This window comes from Numida meleagris, chromosome 3, assembly GCF_002078875.1.
Source record: "Numida meleagris isolate 19003 breed g44 Domestic line chromosome 3, NumMel1.0, whole genome shotgun sequence".
In the NCBI taxonomy this organism is placed as follows: domain Eukaryota; kingdom Metazoa; phylum Chordata; class Aves; order Galliformes; family Numididae; genus Numida; species Numida meleagris.
Window position 1 is genome coordinate 85,856,841 of NC_034411.1, and position 20,581 is coordinate 85,877,421.

The 20,581-nt window shown below is 38.4% G+C and overlaps 1 protein-coding gene across 6 annotated transcripts in view; it reads left to right on the forward strand.

The window, feature by feature from the left end:
- LOC110396791 (protein eyes shut homolog) overlaps positions 1-20,581 on the forward strand; it is a 139,982-nt gene that overhangs the window by 31,101 nt on the left and 88,300 nt on the right. For 5 of the 6 annotated variants that reach the window (XM_021392651.1, XM_021392648.1, XM_021392650.1 and 2 more), the window contains 2 exons: positions 1,684-1,792; positions 5,517-5,737. In XM_021392651.1, the coding sequence (XP_021248326.1) occupies positions 1,688-1,792; positions 5,517-5,737 (326 nt within the window). In that variant the 5' untranslated portion in view covers positions 1,684-1,687. Of the gene's footprint in view, positions 1-1,683; positions 1,793-5,516; positions 5,738-20,581 lie in introns of those variants that run through there. The other variant, XM_021392652.1, reaches the window with a different exon arrangement.

A 20,581-nucleotide genomic window follows, 5' to 3' on the forward strand; every position in this document is an offset into this window, starting at 1 on the left:
GGAAAGGCAGAATTTTTTAATAGAGGTGCATCACCTGCTCATACAGATGTACTGCCTAGGTGGCTTGTGTCAGAAGATGTACTGTTTTTAGCTGCTCACTCAGATGTCACTGCAGTTAAGTCTTAGAAATGTACCCACATTCATTAGGGGCTAATAATATATCCATTTATGTCAATACATTGTTCCCAGTAACTTCAGAGCTGAAAACTCTAGATGCTGAATTTGCAAGTAGAATGATAGAATAGTAAAACTGTAGACACAAGTAGAAAAGCAAAACTGAAGGCCAAACATGGGATAAATCATACTGTGGCAACAGACAAATGGGTGGTGACTTGTGAAAACATCAGCATTCAAGAGAATTGTAGGTTTTGATGTGGTTCATCCACATGTAAATTTACTCATTTATTTGAGTAAATTTGTCTTTGGCAGCGCTGAGGTATGCCATTCTAGGAGTAGTAATATATACTTACTGTGTTCAGGACAGAATGGGCTTTAAAATACATTAACTCCTTCATATGTTTGCGGCCTGACTTGATGATTCAATTGCACCAACGCAAAAGAGTTTATTAGATTCCTGCCATTGTCCTTGCCCAGCTAAAATCGTGGAAAATTTGGCAGTCCAACTCTCTATATATATATCTTTTCAGGATCTTCTATAAAATTTGTTATGAAAATGTAACATTTCTCTTACTAAGGACATTACTCTGGAATCCTAATTATATGGATATAACTGAGCAGAGTTTGATGTCCTGTTGTGCACGTACTCAGTAAACCCCATCATGCTTCCCAAAAGGAGGCCCATCACATTTTCTTTTAAAGTACGTGAAAATTCAAACTGAGTGTGTAAGTGGGAAGCACTTCTGCAGGATTATCAAAGCTTGGTTTTAAAGAACCTATCAACTAATATTCTCCTATTCTGCCATTACTGCAATAATATTCATGCAAATTTCCTTTTGAAATATTAAAAATATATATTTGAAAAAGACATAAAGACATATTTGAAAATCATCTTGTTGAACTGAATTTTTATTACAATGTTTCATCATATCTCATCGTAGAAAGAACCTAGAGAGTCCTCAGTGTCTGACTGAATATTCACTAGTGGTTACTTTAAAAATGCCTTTAACATTATATTCTTTATTTGTGAATCTCAGTACCAGAGTTTACATTAACAGCATGCTTCTCAAGTAGCAATAACGATATCACTGTGTAATCTCACTACTCTGAGGTATGCAGCCTTTCATTTCTTACTCCATGTCTGTTTCCCCTGTAGGGCAGGAAAAGGAAATTTCCACCTGGGGAGTTCAGCATCATTCAGCATCAATGATACTTGTCCAACAATCCTCTATACTAGGGAGAGCACATGTCAGCTACAGTTAGTACTTAAAATTTATCAGTACCCGCTTACACATGTAAAGATCTCTTCTTTGTCTCTGTGTACATTTCACACACTAGAGTCAGGAGCAGTAGGAAAGCCAATAGAAGAAAGATGTTAAAAGAAGAAACTTACATCTTTTTTCTCCTGAGTAATTCATGTAACCATGAAACTAGAATTATTATATCCAAAAATTGTCATCTTTCATGAGGTAGAAGCATCTTTTTCACCTTGCCTTTGTTGTGTGAGGTTTGAATACTCCTCTGTTAGTAGCATAAACAGTAATGAGATCTTCTGTTTCCTTCTAGCTTTATGTTGCCTGTTAGCAGTCCTGAAGGTTACTGCATGGTTGAAATGGCTGCAGACAGAAATCCTCCTGTACAACACAGACTCCATCTCTCTTATCAGGCATCTCAGGTGAGTCTGCAAAGCATCAAGAAAATAGCTACTTGCTTTGAATACACGGATGTTATTATATTTTCTTTAATATGTCATTTCACGCAAAACATCCACAGTATTTCCAATGATTTCTTCAGCTTACCTGACTCTGAAACATCTATTTCAGCTGTTTAATGTCCATGAAAAGGATGCTGATACTGCAAGAGAAAAAATAAAGTATCAGCAGTGTCAGTGAATTAAGCCATGGTGTTGTTAGGAACAATTCAGACACAGTTCAGCCGTAATTCTGGTTATTTTTTATTTGCAATCTACGTTGTCTAGTGGTGGGCAGTTATGAATCGTCACTGACTTAACCTGGTGTCAGAACTGCTGTTAGGACTTCCCTTCTGAACAGTATTGTAAATATGATTGTCTCCATTTTGAAACTGGTCACTCTAAATCTGCCATAGGCCAGCTTTCCCATACTGTGGGTTTTTCTCTTTTTCTTTATCTCCATTTTATCACCTTTCTTTACTCTTTATTCTAGTATCAGAAGATTATTTCTGCATGGTATGTTTTAAGTTGTTTTGAACTTGAGAATTTGAACTGTGATTGAACATTCACTTTATAAGTTTGTTCACTAGAAGACAGGACAATTAATTATAGGTAGGCTAATTATTACATGAATTGCATTGCATGCACTGTCAGTAATAGAATCTCTTCTCTGATTCTTCCTAGTCAGTATCTGGGTATTTGCTCAGTCTGATAGAATTAAGTTGAGTTAGATATTATTACCCTAGTTATTTCTCTGTTCGTATCTCCTCTATGACCAACCTGATGTTCTGAGGAAGGGGAAGGTTGTTTTGTCTCTTCCTTTATGTCTAGGGTCCGTAACTCTGGCAGAATATGAATCTTAACGCTGTTTGCATCTTCTTTGTAGAGAGTCTGTGTAAATAACCCGTCAGTGAATGGTCATGTAAAGAAGCAAGCAATACCTCACTAAAAGAAAAGCTTACAGGCAGCTACCTCATGAAAAACTATAATGCTTTACATGTCTGTTTCCAGTCTCCCAAAGCCCCTGTTTTCTTTAGAAGCATACAAGCAATGAAAGAAAATTCTTATCTCTAAGAGGACTAATGAATTTCTTCCCCTTAATGACTGATAGTTGATTTTCTTTACCACTCAGGCTCCAAATGAAGAAGGGCCATTTACAAATTAATGTTAAAAAAGTTAAGCATTATCACGGAATCATAGAATGGCTCAGGTTAGAAGGGACATTAAAGGTCATCAAGTTCTAACCCCTCTGCCCCCCACCAGATCAGACTGCCCAGGGCCCATCCAGGCTGGCCTTAAACCCCTCCAGGGATGGGGCATTCACAGCTTCTGTGGGCAGCCTTTTCCAGGGCCTCACTGCCCTCTTGAGTAAAAAATGTCCTCCTTTCGTCTAACCTAATTCTCACCTCTTTTAGTTTAAAACAATTTTCCCATCTCTTATCGTTATCAGGCCATGAAAGTATTAGGAAAGTTACCATAATGTTGCCATAATGTTATGTTAAGGCTATTAGGTTATTAACAAGATCTACAGAAATTCTTCCTGTGTGCTTCCTTAAAATATATTCTGGTTTTGTCAGTTAACTCAGAACAGGACCTTTACAGAAAGAAATGTGTATTATGGTGTACTAGTGTGAGTTTGAACATCTAACATATTATGATAAAAACCATCGATGCGAGAAACTGAGCAGAGCCAAGTGAAGTTATTCTGTGGTTCACTGGATCTGCCCCCAGGTCAATGCTTTTGTAAAATAAGTCCAGTAATAAAAAGATTATGTTGCAAGAGTAGTGTTAGATGCACTTTTTTTTTTTTTTATCATAGACGTTTTACATTCCAGTCCAGTGCTTTGCTTAATTCTTACAACAGGTTCACAAACTGTGAGAAAATGTCTGAAAACACTACTTACAAATTTTGTCCGAATCTATGCTGGTTTATAGCTATGTTTGATAGGGGAGAGAGTCAAGTGATATGAAATGAATTTGACAAGTGCCGAGTTGATGTCTTTGAATTCCTTCCACATGAAAAATTTGATTTAATTTTATCCATGCTCTAAGAGACATAGGATTTTTTTTCTTATTTTCTTTCTAAATGAAAAGCATTGTAAATGGAGACATTGATGTTCATTGTATCTCCAAATTTCACTTTAGATTGTCAGCAACATAGCTCAAGCAGGGATAAAAGCCATATGAGAACAGCAAAACAGACTCATATCGATATGTGAAATCTAGACAAATTGATATTTTCCTCCTTCTGCTCCTAAATCTTACAGTTGGTGTATGGATATTATAGTGGAGGGCTCCTTAACTGTAAGTTATCTCCTTGTGTAAACGATCTCCTCATTTTACACATCCTATGATATATCTGTTATTCCACTGACTTATTCATACTTGACTAGCTTTCACTCAGTTTCTGGATTGGTTGTATTATACATGTAAATGCATCACAGAATGATACTGTTATGAAAATATTATGGTCTTTTCAATCCTTAACAGACATTTGGAAAAAGAACTTAGACGTGCTGAAACCCAATGTCAGAGCTCCAGAAAGTCAAGCACCAACTTTATAGGTGGAATTCTGCAGTGCTAAATTAGTCACTTAAGAGAACCTTTGTAAGTGATGCATAAGGATTTACCTCCTAGATCAGGTAGCCCAAGAACACTAATAAGACTGGGTCAGGCCCACTATGAAGTATTTGTGGGTGTTCCTTTGGTGTCTTTATCAAGGATGTTCTACACATTTGTGACTCCAGAATTTACTAAAACTTTCCCTTTTCTCATGGTTTTCAGTATAGTGGTCTGGTCCATTTTTTGTCACTCATTCAAGAAATGTAAAATTTTGATTATGTACCTCCTTTATCTTGGTGTCCTGTAGGTATCAGATCATAAAGATCTTTATCCTTTAGTATACAATTTCTCCTGTGTGCCAGCTGTCATCCAAGATCATAAAACTCATGGTTGTACAATGATGGAAACACAAAGAAAAGCTAACCATGTTCATTGTGGATAAGGCTGGAAATTGTAATTTGTTTTTCTTGGAATATATGTTTCTACATGGTTTTATATAAGAAGAGTCTATTTATATCATGTAAAATAGAAATAAAAAACATATTTAAAAAAATCATAGAATCATAGAATTGCTCAGGTTGGAAAAGACCTTCAAGATCATCAAGTCCAACCACAGCTTAACCATACTACTCTATCTCTAACAACCCACAACTCAATAATGTCCCTAAGCACAACATCCAAATGGTTTTTAAACACATTCAGGGATGGTGACTCAACCACCTCTCTGGGGAGCCTGTTCCAGTGCTTAACAGCCCTTTCTGTAAAGAAGTTATTCCTAATATCCAACCTAAACCTCTCCTGGCACAACTTGAGGCCATTTCCCCTTGTCCTGTCACCTGTCACCACTGAGAAGAGACCAACCCCGCTCTCACTGCAATCACCTTTCAGGTATTTGAAGAGAGCAATAAGGTCTCCCCTCAGCCTCCTCTTCCCCAGACTAAACAGCCCCAGTTCCTTCAGTCGCTCCTCGTAGGGCATATTCTCCAAGCTCTTCACAAGCCTTGAAAACCTGCAACCGAATATCATGTTTTTTGGCCATCTTCAAGTAATGGTTATTTCCTTTATTTCTTGTTATTAATACTCCATTATTTTATAGTAACATCGTAAACTACATTCTTTTCTGATGTTTCTCATCTTGTTTCTGCAGATCACCTTTGGATCAACCTTTCTTGGAAATGTTCCTGTTCACAAAGAGGTTCCTGAATGTGCTGGGCAGATACATGGCTATAAAGGATGCATTAGAGATTTTCAAGTGAACAACAAAGAATTGTTCATCATAGATGAGGCTCTAGGAGGGAGGAATGTTGAGAACTGCAATGTTCCAATATGTGATTACCATCCTTGTCACAATGGTGGGACCTGCATTAGGTAAGAGTTACCATTTTATTATCTGTTTATAGTGTGTAGCTGGCAGGTTCATCCTTAATGAGAAATTATTATAATTTTCTGAGTAACAAGCAATAACCTAACTCCTGTCCTGATACTGTTAAATAGGAAATGTGACATCTTCGTGCCTAACCAAAAGATTTTACAACTTCTTTGCTTGTATTAAAACAGATATAAAATATTATTACATTGTACATGTTGTATGTGTATTGAGTTGCTGCTAGAATTCCTTCATTATCATCTAGTTCCCAGTTCCCTGGCCTGATGACCAGTTCAGACACTTTTTATAGGTAAGAAAAAATCCCATAAGGTCTCCTTCTTATGTCTAACAACTCTGTATCTACCCAGGCCTGTACCCTCACCCATCTTCATGGTGTTCTGTGTAGACAGGTTGCATGTCTTTGTGACCGTGCTATGAAAACATTTCAAGTAAGTCATCAACTTCAGCACCTGTGAATAGTATTCTCAAGGAATCTGCTATATCCTGGGCTACATCAAGAGAGAGGTAGCCAGAAGGGAGAGGGAAGCGATTGTCCCCCTCTACTCTGCCATTGTAAGGTCCCATCTGGAGTACTGCATGCAAGACTGGGGCCTCCAGCGCAAGAATGATGTGGAGCTGTTGGAAGGGGTCCATATGAGGGCTGAAGCACCTCTGATGAAGAAAGGTTGATGGAGCTGTGTTTGTTTAACTGGGAGAAGAGAAGACTCTGAAGAGACCTCATTGTAACCTTCCACTACTTATAAACAGGAGGGAGACTGACCTTTTATATGGTCTGACGGTGATAGGACGAGGGAGAATGGCTTGTCCATCTCCAAGAGGGGATATTTAAGTTAGATGTTAGATTATTCAGAGGGTGGTAAGACACTGGCACAGGCTGCCCAGAGAAGCTGGGGATGCCCCATCCCTGAAGGCATTCAAGGCCAGGTTGGATGGGGTCCTGGGCAGCCTGATCTAATGAGTGATAACCCTGTTCACAGAAGGGGCACTGGAACTGTATGATCTTTAAAGTCCCTTCCAATCTAAGCCATTTTAAGATCTTACGATTTGATGAAAGTGGAAATGGGATCCTAAAGTGTTGTAGGCTAAACACACAGAGGATGGTGGTTCAGTTGAATGACGGTTCATTTGAAGCACAGTAGCTTTTTAAGCCATAGTAACTTGGTCACTGTTTAAGGGACTCGGCATTTGTGAACACTTCTGTTTAAAATGGATGGAATTTTTTAAGTGTGTGAAGTGTGTTTAAAAAGTATTCAGGTTCTGCAGCTCTGACTTCATACCATTCACTCACCAGAGCAGGAATTGTTTTTTCAGAGACTCATCATTCCTCTAGCTGTCTCAAAACCGATTATCTCTCAGGATTTGGAAGTCCCATTTGGATAGGTTACTAGCTAGGGATCTTCAGAGGAGCAATTCCTGCATTCCAAAGTCCTGATGCTTCATTTTGTCCGCAGTGTGTACAGCACAACTCCATCACTGTGTAATGAACTAAGAGAAAAACAAATTGCTTCTGCTTCTCTGAGAAGTGATTAAATTTATGCATGTGTCACATCTACAAGTTTCACTCTTGACGAGTCATGTACCTATCTTCTCCAATTTCTTTTCAGAGGATGTAAACAGCATGACAAGTTGGAAGGTAAATTTGCTTTTGCTGACAGGCATTATACGCAGACTCTGTCTGACAATGCCAAGGCCAGAAACCCCTTTGGGGTATGCTTCACTTTATTCTTTACTGATCCTGTTTTCCACAGCTTTCATCAGGTTGAGAAAGTGTGGAAAAGTAATAACTTGCATACCTCCTGATCAGCCTTGGCAGGTCTGGCTCCCATACATATTTAATATGAACCTGAACAATCCACAAAGCTTGTTCCTCTGAATCTGTTGTCTTTAGAAATAAATTGAGTGTTTCAATGGATGAAGCATCTCCCAAAAGGCATGGTGTGCTATAAACTCTTCCTTCCAGGCAATTACTGCTAATACAGTTTAGGAATCTATTTAGTAAGCATACACAGTCTACAAATTCTATGTAGTAGATCCAATTTTAAAGCTATAGTACTTAACCGCCTTCTTTCTTCAGTGCTTTGATTGCAAAGATTCTTTGATAAGCCTTGCAGCTGAAAGAGACTAGTCTCTCCCTTAGCTCCACAATAGTTTATTAGTTGCTTTCTCCTAGCAGCTGTTTGATGACTTAGTATTCAGATTTAGAGGAATCCTGTTGTGATTCACAGCGTGTCATGTGTGGAGTAGGAGAACTCAAAAACCAGAAGTAGACATTCTGTGTATAGTTTCTAATGTTCGAGTGGTATGTGTGGAGTGTACAACATTGTTGTCTTCAGATAATGATTTTATGCTGATGACTGCTGCCAACAAGAGCCATAAATAATACATAGTATTGGGTGTACAGGGCAAGGTTTTGATAGTGGGTGGGGCTACAAGAAATGCCTTCTGTTAGAAGAGTCCAGAAACAGCCCCAGTCTAGATAAGGGTAGGCTCCAGCTGGCTCCAAAAAGGACCTGCTGCTTCCAAAGCTAAGCCATGAGCAAGAGAGAAAGTTTAAGAGAGGGAAGAGCTGCCACACAGCAGCAGCTAGGAGGGAGAAGTGAGAAAATGGGAGAGAAACAGCACTACAGCCACCAGGGTCAGTGCAGAAGGAGGTGCTCCAGGTGCAGAGCAGAAGTCCTCTGCAGCCCAGGAGAGGCCCATGGTGGAGCAGGCTGTCCCCGTGAGGACCTTTGCTGGAATAGTACCGTCCTGAAGGATGAATCCTGTGGTATGGACCCATATTGGAGCAGTTCTTGGAGAGCTGCAGCCTTTGGGAAGACCATGCAGGATCAGTTGGGAAAGGACTGCATCCTATGGGAGGGATCTCACATGTAGCAGGGGCAGAGTGACCATGGAGGAGTGGGGGAAACAATGCATTATGGGATGACTGCAGCCTCTGTTCCCCTCTCCCCTGCACTGCTCAGGGGAGGAGGTAGAGGGAGAGTTGATGGGGGGTAAGTGGTTTTAGTTTGCTTTTAGTTCTCAGTGCTCTAGTCTGTTACCAATAGGCAATAAATCAGATTAATCTCCAGTATGCTGAGTCTGTTTTTCCAGTGATGGTAAGTGATGACTGATCTCCCTGTCCTCTTCTCAGCTGATGAGCCTTTTTTTCCAGCATAATTGTGTTTACACAATATGTGCTGTTTACAAGGAGGAGTGAGATAGCAATGCGGTTGAGCTAAGCTGCCCATCACTGTTAAACCACCATCTCAGCAGTACAAAAAACATTCCCTTGTATCCATTTACCTACTTATTTCTGAAAAAAAAAACACCTCAATTGTATTCAAATCTTTTTTCAGATGAAAAAGTAACAATTTGATGACTCTTATAAAACTATTATTGACTAGTTTAAGATATTGCCAGTTGTTTTACTTACACTGTTTAATGACATAAAAATAAAACATTTTTCATTGCATGTTATTCTTTAAGAATTTGGCAACTAATTGGGGCTTTTGCTTCTGAAAGGCCAATTATTACATAATGAATAACTCAGACATTTTATAATGAGCACTGGAGCTTGTCAGCACATACTGCTGTGCATAGGCAGGTGTGTTTCATAAGAAACATCTTTTACCCTCATTCTTAAATGAAAGTTACTTGCCTGACAAAGGTTGGATAGCCAGTGGTGTTGGAATGGCCAAGTAGAGCCATGGTGATGGTGATGGGCCATACAATCACTGTTTTACCACAGTATGAAACTAATGAATGTACCATACTGTGGAATTTGGAATTTCTTGTTACCTTCATTTTTTTAAAGCTGTGCTTGCTTATGTAGCTATAGCTATGCTGTAAGAGCCACCCTTCTTTCATAAAAAAGTGTTATCTTGATTCCATTTATATTTTGACTAAAAAATCTGTGTGTAGGACAAAAGCCATTCTGTTTCAAATTATATTGTATCAGATAAGAGTTTTAGTCAAATCTAAATTTCTAATTCTTTACATAACAGAGAATTTGTTAGTTTTTAAAAAGAAGGTATTTTCTTACCTTTGCAAATACCCTATGGCTTTTAGAGGCACTTTTGCAAGCTTACTAGCTCTTTTACTGCATTTTATTCCTGTGCTCAGTGTAGAATTCCAGAGACTGGTTAATTTCAGAGGAAAAAAAGTGGCAACTCTTCGGTAAATTCAGTGTCATATAGTTCTGTGAGTGATTCTGTGAATTCAAAGTTCATTGGATTTTAAGTGTGAATTTGGAAAAAGCAGGGAAAGATTAACCTTGGAAGTGCTAAATATTCTGTGTTGCCCCCTCTTCATGTGAGCCAGATGTTGCAAACCAAGCCTAGCGTTAATTAAAAAGACACATCTGTGTGTGGGAAATAAATTAATAAAATTACTTCACCAATGATTTGACAATTGTGAGTCGCAACTGGTTGCAGTTGATTAATACATTTGTTTTAAATTGTGTAAAGAAAATGTAGACATAGACAAGCTTGTTTTTTGTAGTGCAGAGTACAGTCTCAAAGTTAATTGCTCCCACAAACAATCATGTTTCCAATGTCTCAAACTATTCTCACAGCGATTATTCTTACTGTTTTTGTTCTCCTTGTATTGGTGCAGCAGATGGGTCCATTAATGTTAATCAATTAACTCAGACTGAAAAATCAAACTCAATTAGCAATAAATTTCAATAGAGAGACACTTGTCTTCAGATTCCAACCGCAATGAATGCCATGGACATCAAATATGCAAGGAAGTCAAATTTTCAGTTTTGGTACCCAGCAGCATAATAAATATCTTTCTAAAAATAGGGATTTCATTTGGAAAGTACCTTTACTATCATGAACAGGAAAAGTAATATTCTAAATCATATTTTAGAATCTGTTTTCTGCATACTGAAGGACCATGCATTTCTTCGTAAGACTTAAAGGACTGGTTCATCAAATTAAAAATTAAATCCAAAATGTCTTCCCGGAGTTCATCTGGAAAAATTTTAAATGTCTTTTTAAAAGGTATAAAATGAGTTCTAGATTAGCTTTTTTGTAAGTAAAAGAAAATTTTATAGTGGAACTTGGTGTGCAACAGAATTCCATATATTGCAGCTGTTTAAAAGAGCAGGTAAAGTGATTTAACAAATTTCATGGTTCCTTTTTTGTATAGATCCTCCATCATTATGACTGTGACTGTATTTTATAAAAACAACTCAACTGAAGACCTTGGAGACTTTAGGTGTAATTTTGAATTTTTTTTTCCTGTTGTTTTCTATTTCAAAGGGTAGTCATGGTAAATCGTTCACATGTCATGTGCTAGAAATGATTCTTGTGCCTCATTGTTCCCATATATCAGAAATACACATAAAGTCAGATTTTAGCTGAAGGAATTCATCTAGGGTAGTCTTTTATCTCCTTATAAGCACATTTCTCACATTTTTAGCACAGAGCTACAATTTGCTTCAAGTTCACACAATCTCATTTGTGTTGTTTGAACTAAAGATAAAATTGTTACATAAGAAAGTTTCCATTTCAAAGCAGGAACCATTGAAATACATTGAATGCTAGTAGTAGTGCCAGTTAACTTCTGAGAATTCTTAAAGGGTTTTCTATCACAGCTTTATACATAGGGTAAGAAAGGAATCAGATATTTAGAAATAGCAGGACTGATGGTGAGGCCCCATCTGGAGCACTGCATCCAGGCCTGGGGCCCCCAGCACGAGAAAGATGTGAAGCTCTTGGAACGGGTCCAGAGGAGGGCCACTAAGATGATGTGAGGGCTGGAGCACCTCTCCTGTGAGGAAAGTTTGAGGGAACTGGGCTTGTTTAGCTTGGAGAAGAGAAGGCTCTGGGGAGACCTCATTGTGGCCTTCCAATACTTGAAGGGAGTGCATAAACAGGAGGGGGTAGGACTGTTTACATGGGTGGATAGTGATAGGACAAGGGGAAATGGTTCTAAACTAAGACAGGGGAGGTTTAGGTTAGATACTAGGAAGAAGTTTTTCACTCAGAGCGTGGTGACGGGCTGGAACAGGTTGCCCAGAGACGTTGTCCATGTCCCATCCCTGGAGGCATTCAAGGCCAAGATGGACGTGGCTGTGGGCAGCCTGGTCTAGTGGTTGGCAACTCTGCCTATGGCAGAAGGGTTGAAACTAGATGATCTTTGAGGTCTTTTTCTACCCAGGCCATTCTATGATTCTATGACTGATTCTATGATTACACTTAAAGCATCTTTTATTGGTCTGTTTTATGAACTAAGAGACTCAGACAAGAGCATTATCCAGAACTTCCAGTTTTGTTGCTGTGTTTTATTTTACAAATCTGAATCCTGAATTAGGATCCATATTCAGTCCAGAACTAATGTTTTAAGCTCTTCACAAAGATAAACCAATGAAGGAGATTAATTTTTATTTTAGTAGATTTGAAACGGGAATAGTTTTCCAGCTTAGAGCTGAGAATTCTTCTGGACATAATGACCTTGTTCAGCCCTTCCTCAAACCTATTTAGAATTTGCAGCATACATACTTAAGTAATATGATTTGTACAGAGATACCCTGCTTCCTGCTTCCTTCCAAAAGACTGTTTTTTTGTTAACTCTGTCAGTACTAAAGATGCTCACACATTAACAACTCTAGAAACAGATGGTATTACTATTTTGATTCATGCTTCTACATGCCATTATTTATGAAGACCAGTTTGAGAGACTGAACATGTTGGATCCTGTACTTTTCACAAGATTATATAGCTAAATTAGCTGGAGTTCAGTGCATGTGAGAGATTCATATTTGGAAATCTGTTGGTTTTTTTTAATGCTTACATCAAATTAGACCTTGGTGAAGAAAAAAAATAAGTTTATTTCCAAATTCTTTTATTTTTCTAGCAGAGAGGTTGTCCATTATATCAGGTTCTACATGATGTTAGGAATGAGTAATGGCGCTCTTAGAAAGTCTTTCACATTACTTTTGAGAAGTGTGAGAGAAAATGTTATTGTGCTTCACAAAATGATCATAATAGCATTGGACATAAGCTTGTTACATCATATTTTTATAGAAAAGTCAAAGTAGCAATCAAAACAGAAAAATTTATCTCCAATTGCACTAGCACTACATATTAATAGATACTGCTGGATGTACTAGAACCTGACTGCTGTTCTTTTTAATCATGAATAAGTTATATTTAAATTCATTAAAAATATGCAGCTCTCTTACCAGTGATTAAAATGTGGTTTAGTTTTCAGAATTTGTTGGCTTAATAACTTTGCTTTTTTAATAGAACTATTGTTGAAGTAACAAGTTCTGGTGGTTGAGTCATAGCATTTAAATCCAAATCAAAGCAAACATGTTAGAAAAAGAGATTATCAAAGAGTAGACCATTCTGTGTTTTTAATATTGTCAGTAAAATGGTGGTTCTATTAAAAATGTCTGTGGAAAAATCAATTTTCTTATGTTCTCAGATCTGCAGATTTAGTATTCAATTTGTGTGAAAAGTAACTTGCTGAAAACAGAGCATGCAGGAAAAGCAAGGATCCAAGTATGAATAGGACTTTAAATTCCTGACTGTTTAGATAATGTGCAAGCTGTGCACAAAATTTGTTAAACGTGATGTTTGTACATCATCTTAGTTCAGTTGTGTTTAAATCAGAGAAGCTGCCACGGCTAAAATTTTAGTGTGGGTATTGAAATACTAGTAAGTACCATTTTAATACCAGCTATTCTAGAATGATTTGACTCAATTCCCAGAAATACTTTGCAACATCATTTTCAAGAATTATAACACAACCAAATCAGAATTTGTGATAGCATTGCTTCCAGAAAAGAGATAGTATTTGGTATACCCTTAAAACAAAAGATATCAGGAAAATGAATTGAATGCTATCCTTCTTCAAGGCCACTGTGATGTTTAAATGTATACAGAAATACTCAAAAAATTATGTTCATACATATTTATCCAACTGGAGAAGTAGTGCATACATTCTTGTAAGAATTTCACCACTTTATAAAGCCTGACAAATAGTGTAGCTGTTACTGTTTGTTGTATGTTGTATCACATGTAATGAGTGTATGAAAAATGATAAATGTGCCATATTCTTTTTACTAATTATCATTCAAAATTCTGCAGAGATAATGCTTTCATTGAAATGTGTATGTTCTCTGTCAGGAACCATTATATGCGGTAACTGTGTACTTTATCAGTATTACAGTAAAATACAAGATTGGTACTGCAAAAGATGAGTAATGCACTATCTGTAATATGTGTTAGAACATTTATTCCTATGCTCCTAACCAAACATATAGACTGACCTACTACTGATAGATTTCTAGATTTCAAGCAATGAAAATCATGTAAGAGAGGGGAAAAAAATGATGACATTTAGTCCTGACTGGAGTGGTTGAGTAAGGAGCAAACAGGAAAGAATACCAGCTGTTCTGAATGCCTGTTCTGGGGAGCTTATCATTGAGAGAGATTATCTGAGGTCACCTCACAGAACAGATTTTGATTATAGTTTGGAGAAACCTTCACTTTGTCATTTTGTTGAATAGAGGACAAAAAATCACATGGTTAATATTCAATCTGAATTTGGAATGTCTGGATATGAGGTACTATAGTGCTACAAAATTTCGTTACTTTATTTCTTTCCAGTAACAGCATTCATTTAAGTTCATTTTTTAGAAAGATAGGAAACTGATTTTTTTTTTAACTGTTAAGTCTGGCTTTTTGGATCTTATAAAATCAGCCAACTTCATGATCACATGTACAGCTAGATAGAGTATCGTACACATAGTCACAGTTCTCTATGTTCGTGTCTATAAATGAATGAATTTATGTACAAGAATACAGTATATTTAGATTAGACTTCTTAAAGCTGGCCATCCTAACCAAAATCTCACTTTAGAGAGAAGAAACAGAAATAAAAGGGACATTCTACCTGTACCTAGATTATCCACAGTTGTCCACCTCAATATTCAGAGGAGAGATGAGCTCACTAGACCCCCATCTTTTCTCACAGTGCTTGTAAAGACAATCTTCCCCACAATTTAATCCAGTTATCCATGTTAATTATCAACATTAAAAATTGTGAAGGACAAAAGTGTTTCTTGTGTTGGGTTTTGGTTTTTTTGATTGGTTGGATGGTTGATTTGGAGTACTCAGTTCTTGGTGAAGTCAGGAGAAAGGGCAGCAAAACTGCTGCCTTGGACTTCTGAGGGCAGACTTTGAACTCTTCAGGACACTGGTAGGGAAGGTCCCTTGGGATTCAGTCCTGAAGGGCAAAGGGGTCCAGGAAGTCTGGTCTCTCCTCAAGAAGGAAGTCTTAAAGGTGCAGGAGCAGGCTATCCCCCTCTGCCACAAGATGAACCGGCAGGGAGAAAGGCTGATGTGGATGAACAGGCAGTTCTTCCTGAGGCTCCATGAGAAAAAGAGAATTCACCTCCTGTGAATCTACTTCCTGTGGAAGATGGGACAGGCAACTTGCAGAGAATACAAAGAAGCTGTTAGGATATGCAAGGAGAAAATTAGAAGGGCAAAGCCCAGTTTGGATTCAACTTGGCTGTTGCGGTAAAAGAGAACAAATAACTTTTTTACAAATATATTAACAGTAAGGGTAGGGCTAAGGAGAATCTGCATCATTTACTGGATGAGATGGGGACCGTGCCAGTGAGGATGAGGGAAAGGCTGAGGTTCTCAATACCATCTTTACATCTGTCTTTAAAAGTCAGACCAGCTATCCTTGGGGTTCTTTACCCCCTAACCTGGAAGTCTGGGTTGGGGAGCAGAATAAACATCCCTCAATTCAGGTGGAAATAGTTAGAGACCTATTACTCCACTGGATTATCCATGGGGCCAGATGAGATTCACCCAAGGGTGCTGAAGAAGCAGGTGAAGGTGATTGCCAGGCCACTTTCCACCATCTATTAGTGTTCCTGGTCAGTCAGAGAGGTCCCAGAGTACTGGAGGCTTGCCAATGTGACTCCCATCTACAGGAAGTGTTGTAAGGAGGATCCAGGGAACTACAGGCCTGTCAGCCTGACATTGGTGCCAGGAAAGGTTATGGTGCAGATCATCTTGAGGGAGATCACACGGCATGTGCAGGACAACCAGAGCATCGGGGCCAGACAGCATGCGTTCATGAACTCACGTCCTTGACCAACCTTCTATGATCAAGTGATCTCCCAGGCGGATGAGGGAAAGGCTGTTGACATAGTCTACCTAGGCTTTAGTAAAGCCTTCAACACTGTCTCCCACATTATTCTCCTGGAGTAGCTGGCAGCCCATGGCTTGGCCAGGTACACTCTTTGCTGGGTAAAGAACTGGCTGAATGGCCAGGCCCAGAAAGTGGTGGTGAATGGAGTTAAACCTGGCCGTCAACTGGTCACAAGTGGTGTTCCCTGGCAGTCAGTACTGGGGCCTGTCCTCTTCAATATCTGTACTGATGACCTGGATTAGGGCATTGAGTGGACCCTCAGTAAGTTTGCACATGACACCAAGCTGGAAGGAAGTGTCGATCTGCCTGAGGGTAGGAAGGCCGTACAGAAGGATCAACAGGCCGGATAGCTGAGCTAAAGCCAATTGGATGAAGTTCAACAAGACAAAGTGCCGGGTCCTGCACTTTGGCCACAACAACCCCAGGCAATGCTACAGGCATGGGGCAGAGTGGCTGGAAGACTGTGTAGAAGAAACAGACCTGGTGGCCAAGAAGGCCTATGGTATCCTGGCTTGTATCAGAAAGAATGTTGTCAACAGGAGCAAGGAAGTGATCATCCCTCTGTACTCAGCACTGGTGAGGCTGCACCTTGAGTACTGTGTTCAGTTTTGGGTCCCTCACTACAAGAAAGACATTGAGGCCCTAGAGCGTGTTCAGAGAAGGGCAACGAAGCTGGTGAGGGGTCTGGAAGTCTTTTGAGGAGTGGCTAAGGGAACTGGGATTATTTAGTCTGGAGGAGAAGAGCATCAGGGGTGACCTTATCACTCCCTTCAACTACCTGAAGGGAGGCTGTGTTAAGGTGGGGGTCAGCCTCTTCTACCATTTTACTAGCATTAGGACTAGAGGGAATCGCCTTACGTTGTGCCAGGGGAGATTCAGGTTGAACATTAGGAAAAACTTCTCCAGAAGACTGGTCAGGTGCTGGAACGGGCTGCCCAGGGAGGTAGTGGAGTCACCGTCCCTGGAGGTGTTCAAGATTTAGACGTTGTAAACTAACATTTAAATCTAAACATGGTTTGGTAGGAAATATTGGTGATAGGTAGACAGCTGGACTGGATGATCTTGGAGGTCTTTTCCAACCTTGGTGATTTATGATTTTGGGGTGGTGTTTTTGTTTTTTTTTTTCAGCTAGGGAAGACTTAACTGAGGATGTATATTATGTGGGAGATCAATGTGTTATTTGTAAAGAATCATCAGACTTAAGAATTACCTGCTGTGCTGCTAGAGAATTAGTTCATCCCTGTTCAAAAAAAGGCTGTTTTGGACAAAGATACAAAACTGCTCTTGAAGATTGAATTTCTCTAACATAATAACCTTACAAGATACAAAGATAAAGTGAGCTTAAAACCACACACACACACACACAAAGGTTATCCTGAATCATAATAGCAGAAGTCTGCACAAGGTCTGACGTGGGTACATTGCCATAATCCATGGAGTCTTCTAGCATTGCTCTAGACCATTTTGGGAACAATAAAAACTATTTCACAACAGCACCTTGAAAGCTGATGCTATTATTTCCAGTAGTAGTTATCTATTGTTTACTTCATTTATCTATTAGCCAGTATCAATGCTGTTCATTTACCTGACTAAAATACTCTAAGTAAAAAGTCTAAAAAAAAAAAACACTTTAAAAGTGTTTCCTTTAGTTGACAGGCTCCTCTTTATAATAGTTGTGTCTATATTATTACAACTTAGTAGTCATACCCAACTAAACTACAGTCTACAGCTTGTCTACTACAGCTTGTACGCGTACAGCTGATACTTCCCTACTTCAACTGAGAGTGCTCAGCCATTATGAGTTAAAGGAGAAGAGATGTCAAGGCCTGATTTGTATTACTCCAGAAGGCATGAGTGTTCAGTAAGGGGTACTGTGTTCTACTGTATTCAGGTCACCTTCTCTATATTCCCATCAATTTAGAAATATTGTGTGCTTCGGAAAATTCATCTGGCTTGGAAGTCAGCATTTGCACTAGATTTCTTCTCATGTTACCCCAGTAAGGTGTTTTACAGTCAGATAAGGAAACATTTCATTGCTCTGTAGAGAAGTTACATAGAAGACTGACCATGCTTGCTCTTATTATTGTCTTCTAATGTGGTTGTTGTATTTGAATTGGACCATATGAAATAGTTATACCTGGTTTTGGATATCCTACTAATTTCTTCACCTGGACCACTTCTATATATATTAACATATAAATTACTATAACGTGGGTTTTTTTGTTGTGTGTGCGCTCATGAAAGAGTATAGAACTGCTGATGGTTTTTCACTCATGTCAGAATAGGTTGTAATGGAAATGAAATCAAGTTCTGAAAAAATCCAATTGAAGGGAGTGTCTCAGGAATCCTCAATTCTGAAATGTCCTAAACAGAAAACAGTTACACAGATGAGGAGTATTGTTTTGAACAGTTACTCAGTGTGGAAGTTATAAGGGTTCTTCTGTGCAGCACTGTTATTTAATAATCTCTTCCCAGAATTTTCTCAAGAATGCGGAGGGGTATGGAACCCTTCAGTAGAGAAGCTCTGGCCATGACATCTTTTTCCTGTTTCCTTTAAGGCTGCTAATAGTACATGAAGTTTCATAACTTAGTTTCAGTGTCATCAGGAGTTATGGAAGTGAGAGTTAAGTATTCTGTATGGGAACACATGTATGAATTCATGTATTTGTATACGATCTCAGTTTACCATATGGTGACTATTGTTCTGTATGTATTCTTCACTTATTTGTAATTGTCTTTTCTCATTTCACTATGGAGTTTTATAAGTTGTTGGTGAGGGTTCTAAGGGTAATTGTGTTTATTCTGTATCTCCATTCAGTTGTAAGACAACAGCAGGGAAATAGGTAAAACCTCCCATAGACAGCAATGATAATAGGAACACAATCTTGAGTACAGTGAAAGTGATACTGTTAATGAAATATAGATGAGCAGCATTTGTTCAAGATGTGCAATTGCTGTCCTACAAATAATCTTTCTTTTTTCTATTTTTCTTGATGACAGTTTTAGCCCAGCAACTATTCACAGCTTTAATTTATTTTCTTCATAATTTAGAGCATGGGTCTGGAAAAGCTAAAGTCACTGTAAATTACACAGAAATGTGCTGGAAGGTGATATGACATCAGTAACAGAAATGTTCAACCTAAAATACATTCTTCTTAACAACAAGAAGTTTTGAGTTACAATCTGTTAGCGTTTTGCACACAAATCCAGCTTAAACTCTAAGATTGCTACTATCTGTAGGCTGAGGAATTTCCAGTAATTATTCCTTTTCTTATAGTAGTAGATAATAATGTAATATATCATCATTATATTTCAGTTGTCATACCCGTCCAATTATTCATACACTTTTCCATTGTGTAAGCCATTTGGAGAAACAGTGCAGTGTATTTCAGGGTGGAAATCAAGCATAGTAGTTCATTAACCCAAATTTAAGTTGTTGCCTAGATACCTTCAGGGATTAATTATGAAGTTCACACCTTAAAAAATACACAGATTGCTTTAAATCCTTAAATCACATTGAGCATGCTTTCAACATGGTATCTTTTTCTGCAGTCCAGATTTTTTCTTCGTATTATTCCTGGTACTGCTATGTGGGATAGAGTTACCACCTGTATAAGTAGATCAATGAAATGGAGAGAATAAACTATATAGAAAAATCTAGGGTAGATTGGACTGAAAACTATTTGTGGTTAACAACCATTAAAAAAATAAACAGGGTATTGTCGGGATGGCTATGATTTTTTTACCTTTTTTTTTTTTTCTCTTTGCCCAGGCAGATTTCATGAAGATGGTAAGGTGAAAAATTGTTGAAGGGTTGGAATTTCCCCTGGACATAGAGTCTGTATGGTGCTTTTGCTCTAAATTATGAGATACACTTACAGTTTTCCCTCAATTAACACAATAATTTGCTCCAATCCTTTTCCAACAGACAGTATCCTAAAACATCTTCTAGTGCCAAACATGACCATAAGGCAGAAGGACTGAATGCTAAACTGTCCTGGACAATACACAGAAGCAGAGTTATGATCCATTTCCTTTTTCATGGTGCTTTCTCTCAGTTTCTTATTGTCAGTACCCTTACACTCTAGCCTTTTATGGGGTGAAATTTGTCTAGTTAAGACTCATTTAAACTTTGGTGGCCAAGTTTACATGAGACACGGACTTGCACTCACAAAATGGCTCCTTGATTTGTCACCCTTGCAGGCACCACTGCATGAGCATGCTGTGTCTAAACATTCATTTCTTGTCACAGTCAGTACAGTGCATCCACTAACATTTTAAAAGTTGATGCAGTCTTTGAGCATCTGTATATTGCCCCTACTTTGACAGTAGGGTACACAGCCTGTATTTGTTTCACTGTTGGCAGAGACCGATTTAATTGTTAGGTTTTGTAATTCTTTGAGTGGACAAACATAAAATGTTCTTAACATTGAAATCTAATTTTAGCATGCATTCTTAAATGGAAAATACAAAGCAATCAGGATTTTATTTTATTTGCTTTACAAGCGTTCAGACTGAGCATCCAGATTTATAATGTGATCGTTATGCCAGCTCAAGATTCAAGGCTAAATTATAAAGTCGGTTTTCAGCTTCAGCAAATGCTCTCTGGGTCCTGCTGTGTTTCACTTAATAGCAAGGACAAGTGGATTCCATCAGTA